This window comes from Carassius auratus, chromosome 45, assembly GCF_003368295.1.
Source record: "Carassius auratus strain Wakin chromosome 45, ASM336829v1, whole genome shotgun sequence".
Taxonomy (NCBI): domain Eukaryota; kingdom Metazoa; phylum Chordata; class Actinopteri; order Cypriniformes; family Cyprinidae; genus Carassius; species Carassius auratus.
In genome coordinates, this window is record NC_039287.1 from 14,978,902 (window position 1) to 14,998,563 (window position 19,662).

The window sequence follows — 19,662 nt, forward strand, 5'->3', positions numbered from 1 at the left end:
TATTGGCAACACCAAACATAATGATATCTCACTAATGGAATTGAGGTTCTTATTGCATCTATAATGGAGAAGCTCTCATTTATCTCTCTCAGCGTTAATCTTCTCAAATCTTCATATTTACTACTTCTTGGTTTATGGAACCACGCCAATTTTTGCTAATTAAAACTGAATGATTTTACTTTCAATACTGTATATTGAGATTTAGAAAAATAATTGGCAATTACTTCATTGAATTGAATTGGCAAGATCTTTTGAGTTTGTACATTGTTAAATTGATGCTAAGCTTTATAATTGCAAAATACAAGCTGAAGTATTTTTCAAATATATTGCTCACCGGACGAGAATCACAGTGCAGCACCGCGTCTAGGACAACTCGCAGGTATCGCACACTGGATGAGTCGCGTTCAGTTCGAGACGGCAGTCAATTAATCTAATCTCCATACAAGCAAATGTTCACTCCAAGAATGCACATAATGGCATAGATAATTTTGTAATACGGTATTTGACAAAACAGTATGCTATGACAATGGTGCTGGAGGATTTTGAACAGCGTCCTGAGCTGCCGTGGACAGTCGCAAGTGGCTCCACCGGTGTGCATACTCATTGAAAACGGTGTATTCGAATTTGTGCCGCAGTGCTGTACTTCTCGTCCGGTGTGCAACCCTCTTAGGTGGATGCAAGAAAGTCCCTTGACGTAGCCATTTTGTCTGCATCTCATTTTATTTAGCCAATTATTAAACCGCCTCAATATTAGTATGATGTTCACACATAAAGGCACCAATACTGTACGTCTAGCTTGAAGTTGTAGTCAAATTCCTAATACAGACTTTGTATTGTGGGACTTGAATTTGAATGTAAGACTTCCTAAAAAGTTTGCTGCACAAGCCTTGTCTTTGTGGCTTATATTAAAACAGCTCTCACAATAGAGCCATTGATTCAGTAAAGCTACTTAAGGAAGGAATTTCTTTTGGTATATGTGTGAACCAAATAATCACCTTGCACAAAAAAAAAAAAAAAAACCTGTCTAGTGTTGATAAGCATCAGAATTGATCATCAAAGGCACTTTTTTTAAAAAAACTACAGTCAGAAGGGTTAGTAACACAGGTTTAGTGTCCGTGCAATGCAGTAGATATTAGGGTTGAGTACTGTTCACTGAATTTAAGTGCCGGTACCCAACGGTAACTTTTTCGGTACTTTACTCGGTGTAGTAAAAACATATATTTCAGAAAAAAAGTCCAAAAGTTTCAGTTTCAACATTTTGAACAATAGGGTCCTACAAACTATTTCTTTTTTACATTGTTTTACTATTTCTGAAAAACAAATGGCATTAAACATGCATTTTAAATCAAATGAAAATTAAATCCTTTCATTTTTTTGGCAAACAAACTGAGTTTTACTGTTGAAATGAATACATGGAAGAAAATGTCTATTCCTTTAAAACAAGAAAATGTAATATTTAAAGATGTACATTATACTGTACAAAAGTAATTTTGTTTCTGTTACATGTTAAAGCGTACTTTTATTTTGACAAGTTGCCATGAAGTTTCTGTGTGTATACAGTATGATGATGCTAGTTTTCTAAAATGAAACGGTAAAATTCTCTCGTTTTGGACATGTGCCCCTCCCCAAATTAGAATTAAAAGCTTTCTTGAAGAGGTGACCGATAAGGTTACAGATGTTGGGCTGAAACCCACCTAAAAGTTTAAATAGCGTGCGTAATTCTACTGAAACATAAATATATAACCAGTTTACCTGATTCAGTATGATGGCTGAGCGTGTTTCTGAGATGACATGTCAATCTGTGGTTGGATTTCTGACGTGGCTAGCCGTAAGTCATCTTACACTGTCAATAAGCGTGCCCCATAGGTTGAAAACCCCTGTATAGTTGGAATATTGTAAGAAAGTGAGAAACTCTTACATGAGGCATCAACTTGAACTTTTGAACCTTAACAGTATGATGGTGGTTAGTCTTGGCATTAAAAATTGTAAATAACAATTGAACTGAATGGTGGCTATATTAAGGAAAATTAAGCTTTTCTAAATTTGAATCAGAAAGTGTGAGTATTTCATATAATGGCTTGCAGAATGAAGCCTGATTCAAAATGCAAAATTTTTAATGACCATTACAATTTCCATCATTTATGATTTTTGTACAATTTAAGTTTGGGTATTTCAGTGCTATTTTCAGTACTCCTTATTACAGAAGCATGCATTATACATATTTTAAATATTTATATATTTTAATGAAAACCTGGGATGTTAGAGATTAATTGATGTTTGTGAAACACTAAGTGAAGTGAAGTGACGTGGGCTACCATACTTGGAATTTGTGCTCATTATTTAATCCATCTAAGTGTGCACACACACCTAGAGCAGTGGTTAGCCATTTTTGCTGCGCAAGGTTCGGTGTCTTGCTCATGGGTCTTACCTCAGTTTGTGAGTATTGAAGGTGGAATAATTCCTGCCGGTACTGAGACTCAAACCCACAGCCTTTGGGTTACAAGTTTTTGAGTCTCTAACGCTTAGGTCATGACAACTCTAACATCCTGGCTGTTCAGTTCAATGCCTCGTAACACTAATTAAAATCTTTTTAAAATGCTGAAGAGCAGTATACACACACACACACACACACATATATACAGGGCTGGATTAAGACCAAATTGGTCCTGATCCTGCAGCGCAAAAAAGGCCTATTTTTTTCTCGGCATTGGTACATGTGCAGTCGACACTCAATGCACATGCGACCTCAGACCGACCAAGAAGCGACGCAAATAGTCAGTCTTTATTGAACATGAATAATAATAACGAATTAAACACTAAACATAGCTAGGCTATTTTAGTTCCCCTCACTCCACAACAAATCCTTTCAATTAACAATATTTACAAAAGGACTAAAAATATAAGAAGCTACAGCAATATTAGCGACAAGCCAAAACGAATTAATTTGGGCTAAAACTAACCTGAAACCAACATTGGGTCTCTCATTCGACACAATCTAATGTTTCTGTATTCCCAATGTATTTGAATGCCAAATTATTATCATGTACTTCACTCGTTCACTCGTTCCAATATCCACGTAAAACTAAATGTTTTGCATAACATCATGGTTGCACTGTGATAACATTTAAAGAAACAGATTTTAATATTTAAACTGAGCTGTGTGTGTGTTTTTCTTTTCTTTTTTTTCATGTTTGACTATATTTTATGATAAACAGGCTGCATTGTCAACATTGTGTGTGCATGCATGCTGCACGGCTGCAATCACTTAATTTTTTTTAGGACCCCTTTTAGTTATAAAGATAATCTGAATTGTAAAAGGTTTGCATTTATTTGTGTACATTCACAATAAAAACAAATCTTTGTGCTTTTGTAAAATAAGCCTAAAGAAAAATAGGAAGCCGCTTTCTGCCATCTGGGCTCATTTCGCACAGCACAAAAATGAACGAAACTCAGCCACTCATTGCACCGCTTTTTTGTTCTTTTTCTTAATTTATGATTTAGTAAAAATATATATTTCTGGTGTAGGCCTATTTCTTCATTATGTTTATATAGGCCTATATAAAGCCTAACTTTGTTTTTCTGTTAGTATTTTTAATGGGTCACAGACACCTTTCTAATTTAATTCAATTCTTATTTAAAATAATCTTGTTTGTTAATGGTTAATAATTGGTCGGTTAGGGGAAAAAATAACGAAATTAACATCCCTAGTTATGTCAGTAACGTCACAGTGTTATAGAATAATAGTAACTATAATAAGTAATGCTGTTTATGCATCTGAAAGTCGGACTCCCAAATGTCATTCTAAGAATTATTTTGAGGTTAATACAGCAAATGAAAACTGTTCAGCTTCAGGAAAATTCATTTCAGAAATGGACCTAATGCTGCAGCATCAATAGCACCCACCTTTATCCTGCCCTGGACACATACATTCACGTGCAAAAAACATGCAGTGTTTGTGAATTCTTTATGGATGTAATTGATCTTTTGATCCCTCATACAATCATCACTTTATAAACTGATTTGAGTGTTCATATTCCTATCAAAGAGTGTATATTTATGGCTTCAAACTGTCAAAATTGATTGGAAGTTGCAACACCATTTTTTTATTTATTTGTATGTTTATGTATTTTTAATGATAGTGTATAGGGATGTCCCAATCAGGATTTTTATGCCCCTATCCGCATAAGGCATTTTTTTTATTAATGCTCAAGAACAGTATACAAACAGTAATAGAAACATTGACAAATAAAAATGCTAATTTTGACATAACTCATGTCTTAAGACGTATGCGCCGTAACTTAATGCATTACTGCGCATGCGTGTCTTGCATTATTACTAGCGTGTTTATTACTTTAAAATTAGACTAAATTTTTGTTGTAATTTTTTAACCGAAAACAAACTACTGTGCTTTCTTAAAATCTCACCACTTAAGAGAATAAGGTAGCCTATGGTGAATTGTTTTATAGATTCCTATAAACTTTATAATTCCTTTATCCTTTTCCTAAAAAATACTTAATGGCTGAAATGTGAGGTCTGTCATACTTTGAAACTTTTTTCTATGAAGCTTTGCAGCATTGTTTTTATTCATTTATTTTGCATTACATTTGTGCATGTTTCTGTTTTGTTTCTTTGGCCAATAAAAAAATGCTGACAGCAGAATTAAAGAGTATACAACATGTATGATATACGTGTATATAACAATACACATTACACAAAGGGACTGATGGTAGGGCAGTAGCACACATATATTCACACTACAGCAGCATGTGTGTAGTCTGCATTAACTGTATTGTACAGTATCTGTATTATACAGTGTCCACCACTGAAAGCGTCTACAATGGGCACATGAGTGTCAGAACTAGACCATGGAGCAATGGCAGATATTTCCCTGGTCTGATGAATCACAGGACTCTGCTCCTGCCATGTGACCCGAGACAGATCCTCGTGTTCTTTGTTGAAGACACTCCACTTTATGTCCCCTGATTTAGACAAAAACTGAACAATGTTAAAATATAAAGTTTGAAGAAAGGCTTTTACATGGTACACAGTTTTAAAGCAAACTCTGCAACAATGTTATGCATTATCTCTCGCTTGTTGTAAGAAATGCATCTTTAAACTGTGCCTGACATTGGACATTTCAATAAGGAAAAGCGTTATTTGCTTTGTCTGAAAGACTTATTTTATGAGAAAAAAAAGTGCTGTGGAATATAAACTACTGGTAAATGATGTTTATGATGTAGAATATGAACAGAAAAAGTGTGAAAGAAAATATCATCCAAGAAAAGACAATCATACATATTGTATACTACAACACAAGTATTGCTCAGTTCATGTTAGTTAATGCATCAACTAATGGGATGTTGAGTGAACTGAAGGGTGCGTTAAAGTAATTGGGCAGTCTCTGCCATGGTAAGGCCTCTGTTTTACATTATCTTGCTCTCTCTTTTGCACACACACACACTCACACACACACTCTCTCTTTCTCTCTCTCTCTCTTTGTGAACATTGTGGTTGCCATGTGAGATAAATCACTTACATTTAGTTATTTATAATAGTTCTGTTTTAGTTATTTACAAGCTCGGGACATCCCTAGTGTATACATTAGTCCTAAATCTAGCTGAAGTCAGACATTTTTTCTTTTAGACTTGGCTCAAGTCTTTGTGGGAGTGTTTTTGACATAAGCAAGCAAATGACCTCTGTACTTTTGTGACATAAATTATCAAAACAAACATTTTCTGTCATTCTTACAATTCAATAACAATTACAATACAATATGAAATTGAGTGCATTGAGACAAAACACATTCATGTTTGTGCATTAGTAGCAATGAATTATTTTACCTAGAAAATTGTTAACGTTTGGTCAAAAAGATGAAAAAAAAAAAAAAGCTAAGCTCATGTAATACCACAAACATTTAATGTGGACCATGACTTTATACCAAAGTTCTGGGTATTTTAGAGTTTATTTTTGAGTTTTAATGTTTTGTACTTTGTCTATAACTGTAATTGAATGTCTGTTCTCAATTACAAACATATTTCTTATTTATATATTTGGTATATGAAAAGAGAGCTTCCTTTTAGGTCAGTGTTTCTCAATCCAAAAATCTAGTGTTGTCTTAATTTCATTAGGGCAGGATTGTGAAATACACCTAAAGGCTGCAGAAAACAATATATAATAATTTCACATTTAAAAGTGGACTCTTGTCACTTTGCCTGTGTTGTGCTGTTGGCTTTTTGTCTGATCCCATAGTTACTGAACTGCAAAAATCTGTCTTCCCTTTGTGATTTATAATAATGCATAACGTTGTCATTTTTGTAGGTATTTGGTTCATATACACTTAATAGTGAATTTAAATATGCATGCAATTCTGTTCAATAGACATTTTCTCATCCTGAGTAAGGACTGTTCGTCAGTTTCTGAGAGCTCGTTGTTGCCTTTGTGACTTATTAATGATCTCTTTTTCAAGCTTATTCTCTCATCATCCAAATCATCATCATCATTGCTCCCCAGTCCCTATTCTGTCCCTGTCCTCCCTCTGTCACGCTGTCTGTCCCCTCTGTCTCTCATCACCTGAGGATTAACCACTGGAGTGTCTCTCTGTAATACAGGGATACCTTCCGAAAAGCAAATGGGAGATGGACACTTCAGAGGCAAAGCTCGGTGGGTATTATTTGAAGTTTAACACAAAATATGCATAGCAATATGTTTTCACTCTATGCTGTTGTTGTCTTTAATATATGGTTATGTATTGTTGTTATCGTTAATATAATTTTTTTTTTTCTTCATATAGAGTTCATCTTTTTCAATACTTTATACTGGGTTGATCCTTCATAAATCGATTTCAAGATCGCACTTTGTAAATGTTAAATCAGGGATAATTAGTTTTTGCATATTAGTGAGGTCAGTAACAAAAATTGGACCGAAAGCATCCGATCTCTTTTAATAACTGCTTGTCCATCTGTGAGAATTATCATGTAGGTCTGCTTCAAATCAACTGGAGCTATTTGACATTTTCATTTTGCTCCCAGACAGTTAAAAGAAAATAGTTCTCCCGAAGAATAAAGATTTAGATCCGTTTCTTCATTGGAACTGAATTTGGAAAGGGTGCCGTCAGAATGAGTCCAAACAGCATCACAAAAATTCACAAGCAATCCTTACAACTCCTTACGTTTTTAACTAAACCATTGCTTCCAGCTAAAATACGAGTCCTGTATCCTTAATATTGCTTTCACCATTAAAAAAAAACAAAGTTGTCCCCCTAGACTTTGTAAAGAAACACTGGACACACATGCATTCAAGTTCTTGCGGGTGCTTGTACACTGAACATGTAGAACAAATACAAATGTGCGTTTTAGTAGTTTAAACGGTGACAATAATGGTATAGTTTTCAAAAACTTCCACTTTGAAACTCTTTTTCAAACGTTTGTTTTCAGGCCCCCAAAATGCTGTTGTCTTGTAAATAAATTAAATTACATTTATGCATTTAGCAGACTCTTTTATCCAAAGTGACTTACAGTGCATTCAGGCTATCAATTTTTACCTATCATGTGTTCCCGGGGAATCGAACCCCAACCTTGTGCTTGATAGCGCAATGCTCTACCAATTGAGCTACGGGAACACAAATGAATGGCCAAAATGCATAAAAAGCATAACCAATTTTTTAGTGTCTAAATGGCCCTATTATTGTGAAGCTTTTATCAGCTGTTTGGACTACGATTCTGATGGCAGGCGATCCGCTGGTGAGCAAGTGAGTTTGTGAGCACGTGAAAGTTTTGTTTAATGGGCTCTAGCTGTGTTAAAAACCACTAGCCTTGGAAACCGTGCCTACAATAGACATATGTCTTTGGACAGCTATTGATCATAACAGAATAATAGCTTTGATTGTTCTAGTGTGTGATTTACTAGGTTTTAGTTGCTTTGACACAGTTAAGTGTTTATCAGATGTAGAATTGGTGATGACTTTAGATGGTGCATGTTCTTCCAGACAAGCTGGATGGTCTGGCGGGTGGAGGCAAGAGAAAACGAGTAACTGATGTGTCTGGCATGGAAGACTTCCTTCAGCTGCCCGATGACTATGCCAGTCGCATGTCTGAACCTGGAAAAAAGAGGGTAATTTGCTGCACATATTTTATACATTGGCTTTCATTTGCTTTTGTTCAGTTATTAGTTTGAATGTTCCTGAGAACTGCAGATTGAAACTCCTCTTTTGAAAAGGATTGGATTGTTGGTCTGTTTTTTTGTTGTTGTTGTTCCTGAAAAAGACTCACCAATTGGTGATCCAATTTGAATTTTCTTTTCTTGCTGAGTTTAGGGAGGGTCATGATTTAAACAAACATTTTGCACTCATTAAACTTGCTGATCCTCCAGGTGCGCTGGGCTGATCTGGAAGAGAAGAAGGACGCCGACAGAAAGCGCGCGATTGGTTTTGTAGTCGGTCAGACAGACTGGGAGAAAATCACGGATGAGAGCGGCCAGCTCGCTCAGAGAGCTCTCAACCGCACCAAGTATTTTTAGGAGATTTTGTAATGACATTTATACAGCATTTATGGTAAGTTTCTAATAATTCAGATCTTTTGATTAGCCAAGACTGATAGCCGTTTATGGATACAGATAGAAAGCCAGAGACATGAGTTTGGATTCCTGTTTTTAGAATGTTTTTTTTTATTTTTTTTTATCAGCTTACTCATTTACATTTAAAACAGTTTAATTTCAAGATTGTTTTGGGTATAGATTCCAACCAAATTTATTTCTGAAGGAAAAAATGTAAAATTTTAGATTGACTGGGCCTTATTCAGTAACAGTGTTCTTAGTAGTAAATGCGATCCACTGTCGTCATACAAACAGATTTTTACAATTATCTCTTCATGTCTTTTTAACTAGTCATCATCTTTTTCCAGGTCACCAGTTCATGAAATTCTTCATTTCTAAAGTGTGCTGCCTGATGAAGAAATAGCAAGATCTCTTCACATTCTGGCGCTTAGTTGTTGGCTGATCCTGTAGAAAACGCAATGGCCTTGGTGTAATATCTGGTGTTGTGTAAATCTTTGTTTTGTTTTATCCACAATCTTTTTTTTAATAGTGTAAGCATTGTGTGGTTTTGTAGCAGTGGTGCATTTGATTGTAGGTGTTACCTTTTCTTTTTTTATTCCATAGATCTAATGTAATTGGCCGTAAAAAAAGTTCTTGTAGTTCACACATGTACACACTCAATAAAGCTTACAAAACAGTCTCAGAAGGAACCCTCATACACTCATTTTTCACTCTAGGTTGCTGTTAAAAACTGTCTGTTCAGCTGAATTGTGAAACTTTGGGGGCTAAGCTGTAATTAAAGATTCGAAAGAAACTCTTCAGACTGACGCAAGACACATGACTTGCTTACAAAGTAGTTTACTGGCTTCTCATGTGGCAACATATTGACTGACAGGTCTGTTCCAGTGGTTGTTAATGGCCTGCTTATTATTTGGTTTGCCAAATAAGTTGCCAGGAAACATGGGCATGAATTTTGCATTAAATACTTATGACTTGTACAGAGTTTGGTACTGACCCAAGTTTTTGTGTTGTGAAACCTTTCATTATACATTTGTATTTCTATACATTTGTAAAATTCCACTTGTGAGCCTAAAAACCATTCTATATCTAAATACTGCAGTTTTAAACATGAGCTCCATGTTTGCTTTTTGATACAAAGAGACAATCTGTTCTCCTTATACTAAGGCCCTGTCCACATGAATGTGGGTATTTTCCAAACCGTAGTTTTTTCTGTGTGGTTTGGCCGTTTGTCCACATGCAAACGCAGCACCAGGTCACTGAAACAGCATTTTTTTTTTTTTAACTACTGCCAGGGTGAAGTTTTTCAGAACCTCTGGTTGCAGTGTTAATCATGTAGACCGTGATACCGGAGATTTTGGCTTGTGATGTCGAAGCACACACCTTTATCTCTGACTACTGGCAACATTTTCAGGCTTCTGATTGGCCAGCATGGCTTTAAGGTTGAGATTATATCGCCTCCTGTTGGCTTGGCATGCTCTTGACAGTGCTTCATAGCATTCTTTTGCGTTTTCATGTGGACAGATTTTTTTTTTAAATGGAAGGAAAAACTCCGTTTATATTAATACATGTGGACATGGCCTAAGAAATAAGCTTTATTAATAACAAAGTTCAATATGCAGGAACAGTAGCTGTTTCTAAGAGTATGTATTGTAACAACCCCATTGTTTAAATATGTAATGCATTTACTAAGGTTTTAGTTTTTGCAGTATTATTCGGGTTCTTTAATGAATGCACACTGGGTATTAGTGCACTTGTTATCAAGTGGTCCACTCGTCCGTTATGTTCATTAAATGCTTATAAAACCACATTCAGTAGTTAAATATTGAAACAAATACGAATGAGATGGCATGAAAGGTAAGTGTGAACAATATGCACAATCCATGATACATATACAATCTATGAATCTATTTTTTCAGTCTTTCAGTGTTTCCTCAGTATTTATTGGGTGCATTTTAATTTTATTTATTTTCTTTTTTATTGCCAGTTCGAAGGGGGGAAAAGTTCCTCATACCTTTCTTCATTGCAACAGTTTTTAGTAAAATATGATAATAATTGAAGTCTGTTCCTAAAATAAAGGTTATAGAGTATACGTAGCTTTATTTGAAGACCCTGAATGCTGTTCAGGAGTTAATAGGATTACTGTGGTGCTTTTGTTGTCTTTAGAGCTTGACAGTTACTGACTGCTGTCTGTTACTTCAAAAGGAAAACAGTGTTGCAGAGAAGAATATCATACGATTTAGAAATAAAGTGTGGGTGTCTTTTGATTCTTGGAAGCTATTCATTGATTGCACACAAAGTTTAACTGCTCCCTCTTGAGTAAAAAAACACACAAAATTAGTATAGTTCATTCTTTTGTGTTGTTAATCATTTACAATGTACAAAAAAAAAAAAAAAGTCCCCAGTCAAAACAATGACTCATTGGTTGGTGACTTAATAGAGAATAAAAAAAAAAAAAAACTTTGTATTGCTACTAACATACTTGTCCTTGAAAGTTGTAATTGTTGATTACATGCCTCTCTCAAACACAAGAAATTAACACTTTCAAAAATAACCTCTCAATGCTCAATTAAATGTACTTATTTAAATGGGTAAATTTAAGCAGATATTAATCAAGATATTACTTTGCAATATTGTTCTTTCATAATGCAGTATACTCTACAGCCTGCATAAATATAATTGTTTGCTGCCACCAAAAGACATTAGTTCACATGAGTTTGTATGAAGTGCTTGTAATACCTTTGTAATACCTAAAAACAGTGCTGGTATTGAATGGTATTAACAATAAAATCCCAGAGGATAAACTTTTAAACAAAGCTGGGGACCTTTAAATTTTTGAGCAGCAATTTTGTGGAAACCATCAGATCAAATAATTGTTCTATGCCAGAAAAAAAAACAAACAAAAAACACAAGCCCTAAGAATAATGAGCCATGTTCCCCCATTCCCATGCAAAGTTGGGAAAATCAAGAAAGTCCATACATTACGATTCCAAATACTGGGTTCTTTAAACCTCCATGGACTTCTCGAATTGTGTGTGCATTTACATAGTTTTATACCTCACAGATGTGTGACAGCTATTTGAATGAATTTTATGTATCCTATGCACATTTTCTGAGTGTATTAACTGTCTGTGTATGCCGTCTTTCAAGGTCATACAATACATTTTTGCGAGGGGGGCATGTTAGCATGTCTTCCTAGCAGCCGAAATAACTCAATTTTTAGTTCGAAAAGTGTCATGACTTCTCTGTTCTAGCTGAAATCTCACTGTTGTCATTGGCTGCATTTACACTGCAGGTCTTGATGCCCAAATCGGATTTTCTGACTATATCCGATTTTTTTTGACGACCCGCTTACATCATCTTTCAAAAGTGACCCGTATCCGATTTTTGCATTTACACTATACACTGCTGAAACTACCAAACGTAGACGTTCTGACCCGGAAAAGGAAGTAAAACAGCACGAAATACAAAGGATGCAGATGCAAATAAAATTACTGTATTTTCCGCAATATAAGGCGCAATTAAAAGCCTTTGATTTTCTCAAAAAATGACAGTGCGCCTTATAATCCGGAGCGCCTTATCAAGGATCAAGGAGCTCTGTCAAAATGTTGACATTCCCTTTAGCACAGTTCCATCTAGTGGATGCATAACACAAACCCAGTCAAATGTTTGACTGCAGTATCTTTTATTCTATGTGCCTTATAATCCGGTGCGCCCTATATTTGAAAACCGTTCTAAAATGGGCCATTCATTGAAGGTGCGCCTTATAATCCGGTGCGCCTTATTGTGCGGAAAATACGGTATACAGTGTTTTGCTTTCCGCAATTATTTTGAAAAGTCAAGAAAAAAAAAATCAGCAAAACATTGGTCTCGTATGGCGGAGAAAAAAGGAGAGCCCTTTAATTTCTGTAAGAACCCTGCATTTTTGCATGCACTGTCTCTTCGCCCCAAAGACTTAAAAGACATGAAACCTCCACATTGCTCCATTATGTGTATCCTTCGTCCTCCACCGCGCCAATAATTCATGTGAATGATCTCAGTTGGTTGTGTCCACCTGAGTTGACGTGACTTTTTTTTAAATTACGTATTGCTCGCATTTACTGGGGAATATCTGATATGTCTGCTTACATGGCACATGCAAATGCACGTATCTGATTCATATCCGATTTATTACCACATATGAATGAGGCCTGAATCAGATCTGACAAAATCGGAATCCTTGTGATTTTTTTATTATTTTTCTCTGCTTACACGTTCACCAGTCATATCCGATCTGTGCCACATGAGAGGAAAAAATCGGGTCACTTGAACCATGCAGTGTAAATGGGGCCATTGAGAGGCCTGTAACCCGCCAGTTAGAAATGGATGGGGGTGTCTCTTTCTTAGTTATTAGTTACACAGTCACCATGGATAACGATCAGCAGGAAAAAAGTTTGCATCTGATTTGAGCAGGATAATGGCTTTTTAAAGCTAACTGGTCACCATGCCACAAGAATCTGACCCATTAATATTAAAGCTGTCTTTTAGTTGGCAGAGACATTGTGAGTTGTTGAGTCTGGTAATACTTCCCTAAAGGTGAGAAAGACAAGAGGCAGGCCAACCCGATCTCACAAGAACGTTTAGGTGGATAAGTGGCACAATTGTATGATATGATTTTCTTGAATTAATTCATTTTATTATATATATATTTTAATATTAAGATCTTTAAGAGAAAAAAAAAAAGTGAATGTTTTGGGGCATAAAAAAAAAAGATTTTGAAAGCATACGGATAAGATTATACAAGTTCTCCAGAACTAAAAAAAAAGTTATGAATTGCCATGATTGAGTTGGACACCCTATTGAAGTGAATGGATGAAATTGGAATGCCCAATATTCCTTATATGGTAAAAAGGAAGTCCAATTTTCCAAATAAAAGAGCCATTTGATGAAGCCATCGCTCGGTTTTATAAGTGTTATAAAACTTATAAAACTTGTTTAATGATGTCAGCGCAGCTGCTGTTAGAAGCTCTAACACAAAGTATATTGAAAGAACTATATTGCTATTTATCAAGCATAAACACCCCCCCCCCCCCACACACACCTTCCACTAACTTTTCACATTACGACTCCGATAGTTAGTGAAGGTCTTGGGACGGTGGATGTTCGTCAGCCAATCAGCATTGTCATGATGTCATTTTCCGTCGGCTTTAAAGTGATCAGTTACATGTTTACATCTAGAGAGAGAAAACTTCAGTGTGACCACAACCGAACATTTTTTTTTGCAACTCATACCAGTCAAGCAACTTCTTTTTGTGTTAAGTGGAAATGCTTACGGATGGCTTCAGGAATTTCAGACACATGTCTCCCACATTTCTACAACCAACTGGGTAAAAATGCTTTGCAGATGAAAGGATAACAGAGGAAATTTGGACGGCAGCCATTAATTTGGCCTGGAAATCCAAACAAGCCATTTAAGGCTGTTTTTTGTGCTGATTTTGTTCCATATGTTTATATGACAATGTTCTTCATATACCAGCAGTGTCGGGGGAATTAACTAACCTGGGTGTCCAAGCTTGTGCTTAGAGGACCAGTGTCCTGGCCCCGTATTCATAAAGAATCTTAATGCAAAAAGTAGCTCCTAGTGACAAAATTCTAAGAAAAATCTTAGGAATGTGGGCGTTTACTCTTAAAATGGAAAGGAAAAACTCTTAAAAAGGAAAAAAGTAATTTAGAAAGCATCTTAACCCTTACGAGGTCTTAAGGCCAAACTTTTTAGGAGCACAGAAGAGGAGTTTTAAGAGGCTTAAGAGTTTTTTTTAGCATAGGAGAATATGGCAGAAAGAAGAAGAGGCAGAAGAAATGTGTTGCAGACAATGGATGACAGTGAGTTAATAAGACGCTATAGATCAGATCGTGCAGGGATCATGTTTGTGACTGATCTTATTAGAGACATGCTTAAATCTCAGACACAGCGCAGAAATGCCATAGCGCCAGAAATTAATCACTACATTACGATATTTGGCAACTGGGAAAATGCAACAATGCAATAGTGATGATTTGGGTCTGTCACAACCTTCTGTAAGCAGAGTGATCACACAAACAATTACAGCACTTTCAGAACATCTTATTGTGTCGCAGTTCATTTCGTTTCCACTGGACAATCCCACCTTGCGGGCTCGAAAAAACTGTATTTATGAATATAGCAGGTTTATAGGTGCGCACAAGCAGGGGAAATGAACCGTTAATAGTTTGTGCTATACGCTCTTTAAGAATGGCCTTGTGTTCATCCACTAACTGGGCTAACAGTAAACACTGTTCCTCTGTCCAGTTTGGCCACATCTCGTCCTTCTTGGTTTTGATTCCATGTTTGATACAGTAAAACCAACATTCAAACCTCCACTTAAATAGGACAGCAATCACTGTAATTGGAAAGAGTGGAACAATTTTTATCATTGTTCTTATTTTTATCATCAAATACCTTATAGGAAATTAAAAGCATTACGCATATAAATTCAAAGTGAGAATTAGAATAGACCCTATACTTAAAATCACAGTCTTCAAAAGATTGTGTCATACATAGCAACAGGGTCAACCCCGCCTCCTCACTAAGATGAAAGTTTTTGTCTTTTCCTTACTCAAGAGTTGCTCTCAGATCGGTCCCGAATCGCTCTTAAGCTAAGACTCCTACGTAAAAGTTTTTAAGCTAAATTAAGAGTTTTCTGAGAGGATTCTTAGAATCTTTATGAATACGGGCCCTGCAATTTAGCTCCAACCCTAATTAACTCTTTCCTTGCCATTTCCGGAATTTTTAAGCAGTCACATCACATATGCAAGCGGATACATATGTGAAATAACATGATCATTGAACGGCATTTAAGTAAAAAATGCCTGTTACTAGATAAAATGATGATCCAGGTAGTGGTGTAGGACTGACCAAGCGTTGCAGGTGTTGATGGAAACGGTTTACTCCATCCATGTTTGATCATCATTCTGATCAGATGTAGCCATGAACATTTTGTGAAAATGCTGGTGGTGACTGGCAACTAAAAAAATAAAAATAAACTGACAAGGAAAGAGTTAAGCATACTTGAACCAGCTAATCAAGGTGTTTGGACTCATTGGTTCTTCCTGGAGAAGGATTGGACACCCCTGAACTAACTAAACATTAGCTACTTATCTACATCTTTCAGTGTTCAGGGGCTCAGCTGTGTAGCTTTTGTACCAATCGTTCCTGAAAGTGGTGGGTCAAGCTGCAAAAACCTACATTGCTGTGTTTCTGTGACGTGATTTTAAATCCGCACTCGACACATATTGTACCTATAATTCTTCACCTCGTGCCCAATCCTGTTCCTGGAGATCTACCTGCCTGCAGAGTTCAGTATCAGCCCTATCCAGTGCCTACGAAGAACTCCGTTAGTTGGTTCCATTGTGTTTGATCAGGGTTTGAGCTGAACTTTGTAAGTAGATAAATCCTCAGGATTGTGCACCCCTAGTCCAATGATGTGATACAAAAATTGTGTCAGTTGAGGGATGAATGTACTCTGAGGCAAAACATTTTCCTTTCATGCTTTTGATTCAAAAAGCGCACCAAAAGAATATTAGATACATTTTACCTATTAAAAAATAAATGTGTGGCTGTTTTTAATCATTTTTATATTATTCCTGTGATAAATTATCTTTATACTGATATGTTGCAGTCTCCTTAATTACCTTAGTTGTTGTCTGTCAATGTTCCATAACCTTTGAGGAAAAACACACATCTTCACTATCTTTTTTTTTTTTTTTCTCATGATCTGCTTTGCATTTTGTCCTTTATTCATATAGAGAAAAAAATTGAGTTATATTTTCAGAATATTCTCCTTAGGGACATGTGTCCCTTTTCCCCATTTCCCTTTTGTAAAGGCTTTTATTTTTTAAAAACCCTTTTGTGAAGGCATGAGAATAAATAAATAAAATGATCCACATGATGACATTTCACCTGAGATCTCATCTGGGACGATCCCTCACATTATACATTTAGCACTCTACACATCCGCAGCTGCCGGTAAGTGGAGTTCCCAGCGGAGTGGTGTGCTTATATACTAATATTAGTATAATATTATTTATTATTTTTATACAAGAATGATGTGAAGAGAGCATGTATAGCTGTTGTAGCTTGTAGAAGTAACGTAAAGCTGGCTGCACACTAGACAATTTTCAAATCATGGGAGACCACAGACATGAAGACGGTTTCAACCAATTTTTTGCCTTATCATCTTCTGAACGCACACTAGACGATTCAACCAGACCACGAGACCACACACTTGATGATTGTAGGAACGATTTCACAGATTTCACAGTCACGACATCTCATGGAGACTCGCGAGATCAACCGTAACTAGAGGAGAAAAATAAATGGAGGACAATGTTGTCAGCAGACTCTCTGCGTGTGTTCTGTTTCACAGTGAAAAACAAAGTATAAAAAAAGAATATGCGCGATGTTCTCTGCTTTCATGGCATGTTTGTGGCTTCCAAGTTTCAGCTATAGAAGCACGCAACATCTGGTAGGTGCTCGCTCGCAGGTATCACGTCAGAGGCAGCCCGATCAAGAGTCGTAAATATCAAACGTGTGATATTTGTTTTGAGTTTCGAGAAGCTCTGTCTCGATCGGGAGCAGATAAATAATCATAATGACACCAGGGGCCAACAGAGCACCCCCCCCCCCATCATTGTTAGGGGATAAAATTGCCCAGTGTGTGGCCAGCCTTAGCTGCAGCAAGGGCCTATCATATTTTTGTACAATATTTTCCCAAGTAAAATTTTATGATAAAATGTTTATGTTTAAAAATGCAACAGTTAACACCATTTTCACATTTTTATCACCGAATAAGGAAGAAAATATATTTTATAGCTTCTATACTAAATATGTCAATCAATTTTGCATTATTCATATAGTTCAGGCTATTTATTTCTTACCTGGAAAAGACTTGAAAAACAAATGTAAACCCTATATTTTTTCAATCGCGTGTTTATCGTCATCGTGTTTCATCAGTAAAATCGTTTCAGCTTTTTATTCAGTACAGCTATAGCCTGATGCTTTTGTCCATTTTAGGGATTTCCTGCAGTTCATAAGTTATTACTTTATGATACTGTTTTGGACTTTCTGCACGAGAGCGCCCTCTGGCTACAAGTATGAATGAGTTCAGTAAGTACTCCATGATGTTCACATCTCCTCATTTTGAATGTGAATAAAGTGTCAGGACATGCATAGACTATAATACTGTCTTTTTAAATTCAAATCTAAAAACTTCTACTTGAACACCTGCCCAAATAACATTTTATTAAAACTAAATATTTATTAAATCTTAAAAATGCATCTTAATTCTACACACAGCAATATAGCCTATAAACCAGGAATCCTCAAATCTGGCCCACGAGGTCCAGTTTCTTGCAGAGTTTAGCTCTATCAAACAGTAAAATCACAGCTAGTTGAGTTTGATCAGGGTTGGAGCTAAAATCTGCAGCGCAATGGCCCTCCAGGGCAAGATTTGAGGAACCCTGCTATAAACAAAGGTGTCTGTTCTCTTTCGTTCTTGCTGTTTGATTGAAAAAAGTTTAAATGGCATCGAGGGGTCTTGTTTTTTTTATGTTATTGGACTAAAAACTGTTAATACTTTTAACTATTATTACAGTATTAAAAAACATCAATGCATTCATAATTTTCAGAACACTGGTAAAACAGGCATATGCATGAATAAATTGAGAACGTTATTAGAATAGAATTCTATTTTAAATAAGACACAAATATATTTTTTTCTACAACAGCAACACCACCATACCCTATACTCATTATAATACTAATAATACTATAATTCAGTTTCTAATTGCAGACTTATTAGAAACTTTTTAAACTTAAGCAGTTCCCTGCTTTTGTTTAAGTTAATCGTCTAATATAAATAAAACGTGAAGGCCAGTTGAAGGACCACCTCTTTATTCAACTGAGTTAAATAAGTGGTGGTCTAATTCAGTAGTGGCGCAATCTGCTAAGCCACTGGCCCAGAACCCTTCAGGTCGTGGGTTTGAATCCAGGGAGGTTAAGGTTGCTTTGGGAAAGCCATGGCCTAATTGTTAGAGTTGGACTTTTAACACAAAGTTTGCGGGTTCAAGAATTGTACCGGCAGGGATTGTAAGCGAGGCGAGTGAATATACAGTGCTGTCTCCCACCTTCAATACCACGACTAAGCAGGGCACCGACCCGGGTGTGTGTGTGCACTTTGGATGGAATAAATGTAGAGCACTAATTCTGAGTATGGGTCAACACACTTGGCAACGTTCACTTATTCCTCATGCATACATATATTACCCAGAAGAGCCTGCACAGAAAACATTCAGTACTACGTAAACCGTAATGATTTCCGTAATGGTTTTTCAAAAAGAAGTTGTGCAGTGTCATGATCAATTACTTAAAGGGATAGTTTACCTTAATAAATGTACATGATTTACTTCTTTTCTCATCTCATTCCAAGCCTGCATGACTGAGTTCCTATCGTGAAACACTAAAAGAGAAATTTGGAATAATGTACTGGCTTCTCTTTTCCACATAATGAAAGTGAGGTTACTTATAGATGGCTATTGTATCACTTCAGAGGACTTGGGTGCAGATCTAAGTCATATTATGTAGCTTCTAATTTTAATTTATTACTTATCTTTGGTTCATTTCGGAGCTTGACTGGCTGGATCTCTATTCACTTCCATCATGTGGAGGACACTGACCAGTACATTTATCAACATTTATGCTTCTGTGTCCAACATGCAGGTTTGGAACAACAAAGGCTGTCAGAGAACGAAGAGAGTGTTTTTTGGGTGAACTGTGTCTTAAAGTCTCCATGTCTTGGAACTGCTGAACAGATGGCCTGCAAGCTGCCATCGGCTCTGCTTATCAAATATGAACACTTCTGACAGCATTACACCTCAGGTAAGCCTTTTTCATATTATGCATTACTACAAATATGATTAGCACTTTTTTTGTTGTCGTTATGTCACATTTTTAAGCTTTTTTTGGACATTTCAATACAGTGATGCTTCAATGAAGTCTATTATTTAAAATAAAGATTATTTCTCATCCAACTTGTGGTCTTGTTTCAATCAAACTGGTTA

The 19,662-nt window shown here is 36.2% G+C and overlaps 1 protein-coding gene across 3 annotated transcripts in view; it reads left to right on the forward strand.

Annotated features, from left to right (window-relative positions):
* LOC113063388 (YLP motif-containing protein 1-like) overlaps positions 1 to 19,632 on the forward strand; it is a 28,791-nt gene extending 9,159 nt beyond the window's left edge. For 2 of the 3 annotated variants that reach the window (XM_026233739.1, XM_026233740.1), the window contains exons 18-21: positions 6,609 to 6,660; positions 7,985 to 8,109; positions 8,368 to 8,548; positions 8,898 to 10,500. In XM_026233739.1, coding sequence (XP_026089524.1) covers positions 6,609 to 6,660; positions 7,985 to 8,109; positions 8,368 to 8,514 — 324 coding nt within the window. In that variant the 3' untranslated portion in view covers positions 8,515 to 8,548; positions 8,898 to 10,500. Of the gene's footprint in view, positions 1 to 6,608; positions 6,661 to 7,984; positions 8,110 to 8,367; positions 8,549 to 8,897; positions 10,501 to 19,321 lie in introns of those variants that run through there. The other variant, XM_026233741.1, reaches the window with a different exon arrangement.
* The last annotated feature ends 30 nt before the right edge of the window (positions 19,633 to 19,662 follow it).